The 12,968-nt window shown below is 35.1% G+C and overlaps 1 protein-coding gene across 10 annotated transcripts in view; it reads right to left on the reverse strand.

Moving 5' to 3' along the window:
* The window catches only part of LOC121369111 (leucine-rich repeat and calponin homology domain-containing protein 2-like), a 139,321-nt gene that overhangs the window by 75,596 nt on the left and 50,757 nt on the right, over positions 1 to 12,968 (reverse strand). For all 10 annotated transcript variants that reach the window (XM_041493991.1, XM_041494033.1, XM_041494042.1 and 7 more), the window contains exon 2: positions 2,238 to 2,382. In XM_041493991.1, coding sequence (XP_041349925.1) covers positions 2,238 to 2,382 — 145 coding nt within the window. The remainder of the gene's footprint in view (positions 1 to 2,237; positions 2,383 to 12,968) is intronic.

Consider the following 12,968-nt stretch of genomic DNA (forward strand, 5'->3'; position numbering starts at 1 on the left):
TGGTAACTGACAACCCTTGTACACCGTACCACAAAATATGCTATTAAGCATGGTAACTGACAACCCTTGTACACATTACCACAAAATATGCTATTAAGCATGGTAACTGACAACCCTTGTACACCGTACCACAAAATATGCTATTAAGCATGGTAACTGACAACCCTTGTACACCGTACCACAAAATATGCTATTAAGCATGGTAACTGACAACCCTTGTACACCTTACCACAAAAAATGCTATTAAGCATGGTAACTGACAACCCTTGTACACCGTACCACAAAATATGCTATTAAGCATGGTAACTGACAACTCTTGTACACCTTACCACAAAATATGCTATTAAGCATGGTAACTGACAACCCTTGTACACCTTACCACAAAATATGCTATTAAGCATGGTAACTGACAACCCTTGTACACCGTACCACAAAATATGCTATTAAGCATGGTAACTGACAACTCTTGTACACCTTACCACAAAATATGCTATTAAGCATGGTAACTGACAACTCTTGTACACCGTACCACAAATATGGATCAGGAGCCTAATTCACAAAGTTCTTTAGTCTCTGCTAGACAACAAAGCATCCTCTTTGCAAGACTTTTAACATTGCACTGCGACATCACAAAGTTGCGTGAGTTTAGTGAATTAGGCCCCTGCTTATAAAACTTTTGAAGTCTAGACTCAAGACTCAGTCTGCGACACTAATGTCATGACGACGCCATACAAATTGTCTGCTTGTGATGTTATTTGAGATTGTGTCTGGACTCTTAAAAGTTTTATAAGCACAGGCCCTGGGCCCATGTTTTCTCAGCTATTTTTGCACTACGATATCATAAAACCATCGAAGGCTATGACACCTACAATGGTTTTACGATATCATAGCACTAAGATAACTTAGCCTGGTAATCTATATGTATGGATTCATTTATATTTTCCTTAATACGACTATAAAATTCCTTCACAGACACACTGATGTACACTGTGTTATTCATTCATATCAACCGGCCTAGGTGGCGTCGTGGTTAGGCCATCGGTTAACAGGCTGGTAGGTACTGGGTTCGGATCCCAGTCAAGGCATGGGATTTTTAATCCAGATACCGATTCCAAATCCTGAGTGAGTGCTCCGCAAGGCTCAATGGGTAGGTGTAAACCACTTGTACCGACTAGTGATCCATAACTGGTTCAACAAAGGCCATGGTTTGTGCTATCCTGCCTGTGGGAAGTGCAAATAAAAAATCCGTTGCTGCTAATCGGAAAGAGTAGCCCATGAAGTGGCGACAGCGGGTTTCCTCTCAACCATAACCATATGTCTGACGCCATATAACCGTAAATAAAATGTGTTGAGTGCGTTGTTAAATAAAACTTTTCTTTCTTTCTTTCATTCATATCATTATTCTCAATATACTGATATAAATTTGTGTACGTATATTATACAAATTGAATGACAAAGTTCTATAAATATTTAATTGGTGCCCGACATCTGACCCCATTCAATCAGTGATAGAAACAAGCAGAATGTTTCACTAGTCAACCGGACAAGTACATCTACAAATCTACTTGTCCATCAAGATTTTTACTTGTCCAAATAAATTGTTAGTTTTATTCAAGAGCAAGGACAATGTTTTTGGTAGTTCAAAATGAAACAGCATTATAATTTTTTATTTGTCCACTGGACAACCACTAAGGTTCATTTTGCTTGTCCCAGCAGATTATCACTTGTCAGGACAAACAGATAAGTGCTTATTTCAAACACTATCAATGCCCTATGGTTTTTTAGGCGGGTAGTACTTTTTACGAGTATTAAAAAATAATGGCATACTAATTTCAGATAATATGTAGGCTTTTGCGTGTTGTAATATTGTTAAGCTCTATTTAAAATGATAGAAAAGGTGATTAAAATTCTTCTAGGAGTACAGCTAGGAAAATCAACAAGTCACAAAAATAATGATATAAAATGAATTGAATACATGTATAGCTATAAATGATTATGTGAGAATATTTATAATTTTCAGGTCAACGAGTTTTTGTTTTAATTTAAAAAGTGACAACAAAACTCCTTGACCCAGGCTGAATACAGCATTGGTTTTGACTGAATTTAAATGAATCAAGACTTGAAACTGGCTTACATAATGCACGTATTGTAACATTTTATTTTTTCAATTCACTCAAAAGAATAAAATAGTGCCTTCTAATAAGAAGTGGTTGCTTTTTCATTTTTTAGTGTCTTACCTTAAATTTAAGTGTGTTAAGGCTTGAAGCTGCACTATAGCTTCGGGTATGTATTTTATCACATTGTGGTAGCAGTTGAGTTTTTCCATAGACTGGTATTCGCATACTTCTGGTGGGACTTCGTTGAGTCTATTCTTTGATAAATCTGCAACAGAAAACATTAAGAGTTAAAATCTTCATCATTTTACATAGACTGGTATTCGCATACTTTTGGTAGGACTTTCACTTTGTACAGTCTATTCTTTGATCAATCTGTAACAAAAAACATTACGAGTTAAAATCGTTATCATTTTACACAAGACTGGTAGTCACAAATTTCTGGTGGGACTGTCACTTCATAGAGTCTATTATTTGATAAATCTGTAACAAAAAATATTATGTGTTAAAATCTACATATTATTTTACATATTGTAGACTGGCACTGTGGTAGTCGCATACTTCTGTGAGGAATCTGTTCATTCTATTTTTTGATAAATCTGTAATATAAAATATTATGTTAAAATGTATATATTATTTTACACTGACTGGTATTCGCATTCTTCTGGTGGGACTAAGTTCACTCTATTCTTTGATAAATCTGTAACAAAAATTTAATAGTTGTTAAAATGTATATATTATTTACAAAGGAAGAAAGAAATGTTTTATTTAATGACGCACTCAACACATTTTAATTACGGTTATATGGCGTCAGACTTATGGTTAAGGACCACACAGATATTGAGAGAGGAAACCCGCTGTCGCCACTTCATGGGCTACTCTTTCCGATTAGCAGCAAGGGATCTTTTATATGCACCATCCCACAGACAGGATAGCATATACCACAGCCTTTGTTATACCAGTCGTGGTGCACTGGCTGTGACGAGAAATAACCGAATGGGCCCACCGACGGGGATTGATCCCAGACCGACCGCACATTGAGCAAGTGTTGTACCACTGAGCTACGTCCCATCCCATATTATTTACAAAGACTGACATTCACCAAGGAACATTTTGTTTGGTATCGCATTGTGATTCGTTACTCAATTTCTACTTCTCTCTTATTACCCCCCCCCCCACCTCCCCCCCCAAAAAAAAAACACCCCACATTAACCAATTACTATTTACATGTACTTTGTTACATCCATTTTGTTTGTACATTTAAACAGTATGTTTTGCATCTGGTTCCTTATGTGGAATGTTAATAATAATATGCAATAAACTTTTATCTCATCTTCAACATGACATTTGCAAGAATGAAAACCCTATGTACAGTGTAAAACAGAAAAATATGCCCAATGAATCATATTTCCAGATCCATTAGTCATGTAATCTGTAATCACACTAAAATTTTGTCCTCAGACTTCAAGACTTCGGTTTGCGACAGCCGTATCAGTAACCGTCAAACTGTGATGGGCACGAAAGACAATGGTAGAGCAGAAAACCGTGGGTCATGATTCATGGTTTAAAACTGACTCACTCCCCACACTTGAAGAGTGTGGTGTTTTGTCAGTTAAATCGAATTTGAAAAGATCTGTTATTGCTAGGATGGGATATTCAGTGTAGCTCTTTAATGGTGTAGTGGTTACGACTAGTCTGGTAGGTACTGGGTTCAAATCCTAGTACTGGTCATTACAGTTGAGTCTGGTGTTTTGTCAGTTAAATCCAATTTGAAAAGTTCCATTATAGCTGGAATTGAATGTAGCACAATGGCAGAGTATTCAGGATAAGTGGTGTACTTGTTAAGACTCGAGTTTGGTAGGTACTGGGTTCAAATCCTAGTACTAGTCATTACAGTTGAAGAGTCTGGTGTTTTGTCAGCTAAATCAAATTTGAAAACATCTGTTATAGGATGGGATGTTCAATGTAGCTTATTGCCAGAGTAGCTGGCCTCGATGGTGTAGTGGTTAAGACTTGAGTCTGGTAGGTATTGGGTTCAAATCCTGGTACTGGTTATTAGTAATTTACAGTTCGTCTTGTTTCGTCAGTTAAATTGTGTGCGAAAAGATTTGTTGTAACTTGTAACCCTAGAATGGGATGTATCTCAGTGATAGAGGAACTGACCATGGAGTTGTAGTGGCTGGTAGGTACCAAGTTCACATACCAGTAAGTACTGTCTCCCAATGAGATGGAGTTTTATGGGCTCCCCACTCACTATGTCTCCATCACTCACTCACTTACTCACTCTGTCTCTGTGACTCACTTTCTGTCTCTGTCTCTCTGTCCGTCTGTTTGAAAAAGTAACCATTAATCTAGTCGTCCTGGTTTTTGTTCAACAAAATTACCATAGCACTATTAATACTATCGTGATAAATTTCTACTATTGTGACCATACCCTTTCCCTGATCACCAGTCCGTTCCATGATGCAACATAGCTTACTATCATCACAAATTGCACCTTGCTTCTCAGAGTTTAAATGCAGAATTAGAATCGATGGATTTTTCATCACATCGGTAGTCAAACAGATTAATGTTCGATTCTAATCGATCACTGGAACATCAATAACAGAAACATAATAACATATATATATATACAGTGGAACACCAGACACCTTCGGGACCAAGTAAACAGTTTGGTTTTAAGAGGTATCCAGTTTAGAGAGGTTCTCTAGATCTGGATTAAAAATCCCATGCCTCGAATGGGATCTGAACCCATTACCTACCAGCCTGTAGACCGATGGCCTAACCACGACACCAACAAGGCCGGTTTATACCATGGATGCAAAGGCTACAAAGGTGAAAGTACAGGACATGGCACCCAGCCAAGTTATTTCCACTTGTTTATTATCATACAAAATAAATTAATATTTATAAATCCACTATACACTGCTATTTATGACATAAGCATCAGTTCCTTTGATGTGTGCTACTTAATATCCACAGCTAGTAATCAGCTGTTGCTAGGGGAGGGATATGGTTTCTGCTTCCCGTGGGAGATGGTACATATTGTTGCCAATGAGCCAGACAGGAATCTCAGAGTGCTGATACACCAATGTAGAGAGTTATACTCCACTATTGGTCTCCCTGATAACAAACACCAAGTGATGCGAGTCAAAGTGCAATTTATGTACAGAATCAGGTGCGAAATCAGCGGGATTCCATTCTTCCATGAATCCCAGATTTGGGGTCAGGTGCATAAATATGATGGTATGGAATCCGAAAATACATGTGTCTAGATAACATCATTTACAGTCAGTGGTGGAATCCTTAAAAAAAATGAAAAATTACAAGCGATGTTTGAGAATGTACATGAACTTTAGACACCAATTTTTTGGCCTGTTGCAGATGGATGGGGCAGAGTTCTGCCCATAGCAGGGGTGGAATCAACACTCAACTTCCTCCACCCTTGCTACAGGAGTTTTGGAATGGTTGGAATAATTATGTGATACAGTGCATGCATGGTGCCCACTTATAATATACACAAGAGCTGTTACCCTCACAACAAAGTAACAGGTTTAAAGCTTCACATAGTCTTAGAGATCTTTTATATGCACCATCCCATGAGCAGGATAGTACATACCACAGCCTTTGATATACCAGTCGTGGTGCACTGACTGGAATAAGAAATAGCCCAATGGGCCTACCAACTGGAGTCGACTGATCCTAGATCGACCATGCATCAGGCAAGCACTTTACCACTGGGCTACGTCACGTGTAGCCCAAACTTTCACATCAATGTATTTTGTTTTCTAATTTGATACACATATTTTCTAATCATTGATTGTTTTTATTAGCAACTACTATTTTAACATATTAAAATTGTGTAGCAATCTCTAACACTTGTATAGTGAATTGTGACATAATCCCTGAAATGCATTATAATTATTATCCCTTGAAGCATAATGTAGCGTTATTTTGAAGGCCAAAGTAATTGCCCAATTTGATTACAAGACTGTGTCAGTAAATGGGACTGTAAACTGCAAGACCTACCTACAATAGCTTTATGAACAAAGTAATAAACTGGCATAATGACCTTTTCCTGTTCATACCACTTATAATAGTTATATCTAATGTGTCTGACCAATTTCCCTCTGTATAATGACTGGACAGAAATATCTAAAGCAGAAATTAAATTGCAAATGATGCTAAGAGATAGATGTAAATATTGAAATATCAAATATACATGTTTATACAATGATAATCATTTAGCTTTATTGTAAATATTGAAATATCAAATATACATGTTTATACAATGATAATCATTTAGCTTTATTGTAAATATTGAAATATCAAATATACATGTTTATACAATGATAATCATTTAGCTTTATTGTAAATATGGAAATATCAAATATACATGTTTATACAATGATAATCATTTAGCTTTATTGAAAATATGGAAATATCAAATATACATGTTTATACAATGATAATCATTAAATAGCTTTATTGTAAATATGGAAATATCAAATATACATGTTTATACAATGATAATCATTTAGCTTTATTGTAAATATGGAAATGGATGTGTGTTTATTAGACTGCTCAGTAATGGTCGAAATACTGCCATCACGACCAGGGGGGTGTGTGTGTGTGTGTGTGTGTGTGTGTGTGTGTGTGTGTGTGTGTGTGTGTGTGTGTGTGTGTGTGTGTGTGTGTGTGTGTGTGTGTGTGTGTGTGTGTGTGTGCGTGCGTGCGTGCGTGCGTGCGTGCGTGCGTGCGTGCGTGCGTGCGTGCGTGCGTGTGTGTGTCCAGTCACACATCTCCACGGGCTGGGAGAATTTGTCTTGTCTGTTTATATTCACATATTAGGTTATATTCAAACATTAAGTTATATTCACACATTAGTTTATATTCACACATTAGGTTATATTCACACATTCGTTTATATTCACATTCATTTATATTCACACATTAGGTTATATTCACACATTAGGTTATATTCACACAGTAAGTTATATTCACACATTAGTTTATATTCACACATTAGGTTATATTCAAGCATTTGTTTATATTCAAACATTAGGTTATATTCACACATTAGGTTATATTCATACATTCGTTTATATTCACACATTTGATTATATTCACACATTATTTTATATTCACACATTTGCTTATATTCACACATTAGGTTATATTCACACATTTGTTTATATTCACACATTAGGTTATATTCACACATTCATTTCTATTCACACTTTAGGTTATATTCACACATTAGGTTATATTCATACATTAGGTTATATTCACACATTAGGTTATATTCATGCATTAGGTTATATTCATGCATTAGGTTATATTCATACATTAGGTTATATTCACACATTCATTTATATTCACACATTAGGTTATATTCATACATTCGTTTATATTCATACATTAGGTTATATTGAACACATTCGGTTATATTCACACAGTAAGTTATATTCACACATTAGTTTATATTCACACATTCGGTTATATTTACACATTTGGTTATAATCACACATTAGGTTATATTCACGCATTCATTTATATTCACACATTAGGTTATATTCATACATTCGTTTATATTCATATATTAGGTTATATTCATACATTCGTTTATATTCTGACATTAGGTTCTATTCACACATTAGGTTCTATTCACACATTCGTTTATATTCACACAGTAAGTTATATTCACACATTAGTTTATATTCACACATTCGGTTATATTCAAACATTCGTTTATATTCAAACATTAGGTTATATTCACAATTAGGCTATATTCATACATTCGTTTATATTCATACATTAGGTTATATTCATACATTCGTTTATATTCACACATTAGGTTAAATTCATACATTCGTTTTTATTCACACTGTAAGTTATATTCACACATTAGTTTATATTCACACATTCGTTTATATTCACACATTCGGTTATATTCATACATTCTTTTATATTCACACAGCAAGTTATATTCATACATTAGGTTATATTTATACATTCGGTTATATTCACACATTCATTTATATTCTCAGTACATTTTTATTTGGTGTCTAATAGTTGCACTTAGTTTAGAGTAACAGAAGGGCGTGCCCAAGAAAGACATGCCTGAACCTTCACGATATATTTAAAATTAAATACTGTATTTGTCAGCAAAATAACTATCAGAAAGATCAAATATTTTAGTACATATATATAATTTCCAACACACTGCCAAATGCTGTAAACGAAACTAAGCCTGTACTTCAAATAAATAAACTAACTGAATGAAAGGGATGAGGCTGTGAAACTTGAAACTGGTTTCAAAAGGCCACACAATAATGTCACGCTAACCTTGTGAAATACAACATGTATGAGCGTTTACCTTTCTTTACTCATTAAACACAACTTCGAGTGACACTAGTTTGAAAAGAAAATATTACATTTAACAGGAAGGGAATTTTCCAACCATTAGGTTTATAAGACAAGAGGGTTTTTTATTTATTACTGTTATGATATATTTGTAGTCAATCAAATACTAGTGAAACTAAAAAAATATATAAAGATAACATATACATACATACATACATACATACATATATATATATAATATATATATATAGAGGATTCGTCATGAGTATTTTTTAATATGGAAAATATCAACCGAGTCTATGGTAATTGGTATTTGTTGAGGCTCTGCCTAGACAAATACCGATTAACTAGACGAGGTTGATGTTTTACATATTATAAAACACGAGTAGCGAATTCTATTTATCTTATAACACTTCTAAAATACTAGTAACAATTTAATTATTTTTTTAGTAAATCACAGTACTCAAGTCGCCATCATCGATGATATGACATCATCAATATTAGCACAGATTAGTTTAAATCTTTAAAAACGTTATGCTCAAGTACACGGGTCTTGATGGCTAGTAAGCAAATAACCCATCCACATTACCTAGAGACCTTGCAAATTTGCATACCATTATTAACCGGGTTAATAAAGTAAATTATCACATGAGTTTATGACATGGATATGATGGGTAAGTTATAGGATAAATAGAGGTTATTACCAGTGTTTTTCGGTATCATCAATATCATATATTAGGAATAAAAATTGTATTAGGCGATCCTCTGGCGAGCATAATACATTATTTTTATTCCTAATATATGATATTGACGATACCGAAATACATGAGGGTAATAATCTCTTTATTATATAAGCTCAAGCTTAATACGTGTTTTTGTAAACTGTACACGCAACTTTAATTCCAGTCCGCCATTACTAGATATTCAAATGACGTAAGAATATGTGGCGCAGTGTATTTTTGAATGGAAATGACATCAAACTCGAATGACATCATTTTGGATGTCCTTACATCAAAATAAAGTTATGCCTAACATTTTTTGTTTTCTGAACGCTGGACAGCTTTCAGTGTCAAATTGCCATTGAAACGGTTTTATTTGATGACTATGCATGCATACGTCAATCATGGAGTGTCACCCAAGTACGTTTTCTTAAATGTCAATAAACCTAGTGCCGAGACCTCGACTAATTTACATCTAATTTGCAAAGTTATCAAATTATTAAAGTATGTGATCTGAAAAATATCACATACTTTGATTGCACTGAAAATGTAAGATATTATATGATAAATATATATATCTGTGTGTGTGTGTGTGTGTGTGTGTGTGTATAAATATATACATATATATTTTTGTTTTTTTAATTCTGTAAACTAAATGTACACAACATAAATTGAAATATATTACTTCATACATGGATATCTGCATCCCACCCCAATCTCCTTCCTACATTCTGGATTTCCTTTACTTTAAAATGTACATTAAAACACCCCACCTCACTACAATTTAAACAAGCAATCATGGAATCAGTACAGTGTTAAACTTAAAAACCAAAATATATTAGTTTCCCTGTTGTATGTTTGTGTATTGTTGTTTTTAGTTTGTTTGTTTTTTTAAACTAAAATTACTATATTAACTGCTCATTCTCACGAAGATAAATGTACATGTATGAAAGGTTTAAAAAAAACATGTAGTGGTATTTTTTCCAACAACTGGAGTATATACATACATACATACATACAGACACACAGACACACACACACACTCACTCTCTCTCTCTCTCTTTGCAATATTTTTCCTGGGTACAGGAGTCTTTCTCATGTTTAAACATTTAAACTACTTTCTGTCATGTTTACATGTATCTCTGAAAGAGAATATTAATTTTTTTAAGGGAGAGTCCTTAAAATATGCAAGTAGGTTTTCCCTTCTGAACAGATTATACATACTAAGAATACTTGTACATGTAACTTATAGATAGCATATACAATAACATAAACAAAAAAAGCAACCAAAAAAATAAAAAAAGCAACCAAATGAAACAAAAGAAAAAAGAAAAATCTAGCAACAGTTGTTGCAATCCATCAACTCTAAAAACAAAAACTAAATTAAAAAATATCTACTTATTTTTTTCTTCATTCTTCAATTAATGTATTACAAAATAACAATAAAATATGTTTACATGCCTACTAACTAGCTAACTGCTTGTAGCAAAAGATTTTTATTAACATATTTGTCTTTTTATTAAAATCATGTAATCCAAATTCATAGCAGGATACAAAAAGATCATAGCAAGTGTGTTTTTGAAAGCGATACATCAAGTTAACTGGTGGAAGTATAGTGTTATATATATATGTGTGTGTGTGTCGTTATTAACTGAAGAGCAGACACTTATGAAACATGCCGAACATGACAACAGCTAATTTACATCCCACCACACTGCCATCTGAATCCGAGTGCTCCACTTCAAGCTGAGAGGTTCAAGCAACTGTTATGGCACACCTCCAAAAAAACATTTCTCCTTCCAACCTCTTTTTAATTTTTGTGAGGAAAAAAACAGGTAGGCTTGTCAATCATGAATCATGAGCAAACTATTTGGCTGATTTATCATCCAAGCTTGGCTATTTTCACTCATCTGAAGTATTATTTATTAATACTGAAAGTGAGGGATGTATTGCAGAAATTCTCAACTGAAAGGTGGTGGTGTGTGGGGGGGGGGGGGGGGGGGGGGGTACAGTTCTAGACATGTAGTGAGTGATGGGGGGGAGGGAGGGGGTACAGTTCTAGACATGTAGTGAGTGATGGGGGGGAGGGAGGGGGTACAGTTCTAGACATGTACTGAGTGATGTTAGTTTTGATGAAGTGTCAATCTGAGGTATTTTTTACAAGACGATTACTTTTCTTCCATGCATGGTGGTTGTTACGGTTACATTACTTTGAACTGAGGGTACTTCAAGTTCAAGTTCAAGTGGTTTAGCATGTACATTCAGAGCAACCTGTCATAGTGCATGCCTGTCTTGGGTGCAAGTTCCAACTACTTCCTAGCTATTCTGGCCAAGACAGGAAAGGGTTGGGGGAGGGAGAAGGCAGGATCGCCCAGGGTTGGAAGTGTACAAGGAAGGTGTTTGGTACTACAGAATTTGCAATGTCTGGCACTTAAACTGCCATTTTCTGTTTTAGCCGTTGTAAGGGATTTTTGTTTGGCTGAGGGTAGTTGCAAATTATTCACTTTTATGGGCCAGTGAACATCCAGATTATGATAGGATGAGAGAGACAGAGATCTAGTGAGCAAGAGAGCAAAGTGAGGAAAGGACTATTTGTAATGACATCAGAACACATAGTATAATCTTCGGCTACTTGGTGTTTAATATACTGGTATGTATATGCTTATCTTCACATGAAGGAGGGAGTGGTGGCGGAACACATCCAGATTATGATAAGATGAGAGAGACAGAGATCTAGTGAGCAAGAGAGCAAAGTGAGGAAAGGACTATTTGTAATGACATCAGAACACATAGTATAATCTTCGGCTACTTGGTGTTTAATATACTGGTATGTATATGGTTATCTTCACATGAATGAGGGAGTGGTGGCGGAACACATCGATATTATGATAAGATGAGAGAGACAGAGATCTAGTGAGCAAGAGAGCAAAGTGAGGAAAGGACTATTTGTAATGACATCAGAACACATAGTATAATCTTCAGCTACTTGGTGTTTAATATACTGGTATGTATATGGTTATCTTCACATGAATGAGGGAGTGGTGGCGGAACACATCCAGATTATGATAAGATGAGAGAGACAGAGATCTAGTGAGCAAGAGAGCAAAGTGAGGAAAGGACTATTTGTAATGACATCAGAACACATAGTATAATCTTCGGCTACTTGGTGTTTAATATACTGGTATGTATATGCTTATCTTCACATGAAGGAGGGAGTGGTGGCGGAACACATCCAGATTATGATAAGATGAGAGAGACAGAGATCTAGTGAGCAAGAGAGCAAAGTGAGGAAAGGACTATTTGTAATGACATCAGAACACATAGTATAATCTTCGGCTACTTGGTGTTTAATATACTGGTATGTATATGGTTATCTTCACATGAATGAGGGAGTGGTGGCGGAACACATCCAGATTATAATAAGGAATGAGGGAGTGGCGGAACACATCGAGATTATAATAAGATGAGAGAGACAGAGATCTAGTGAGCAAGAGAGCAAAGTGAGGAAAGGACTATTTGTAATGACATCAGAACACATAGTATAATCTTCAGCTACTTGGTGTTTAATATACTGGTATGTATATGGTTATCTTCACATGAATGAGGGAGTGGTGGCGGAACACATCCAGATTATGATAAGATGAGAGAGACAGAGATCTAGTGAGCAAGAGAGCAAAGTGAGGAAAGGACTATTTGTAATGACATCAGAACACATAGTATAATCTTCGGCTACTTGGTGTTTAATATACTGGTATGTATATGGTTATCT

The sequence above is a fragment of the Gigantopelta aegis genome, chromosome 1, assembly GCF_016097555.1.
Source record: "Gigantopelta aegis isolate Gae_Host chromosome 1, Gae_host_genome, whole genome shotgun sequence".
NCBI lineage: Eukaryota > Metazoa > Mollusca > Gastropoda > Neomphalida > Peltospiridae > Gigantopelta > Gigantopelta aegis.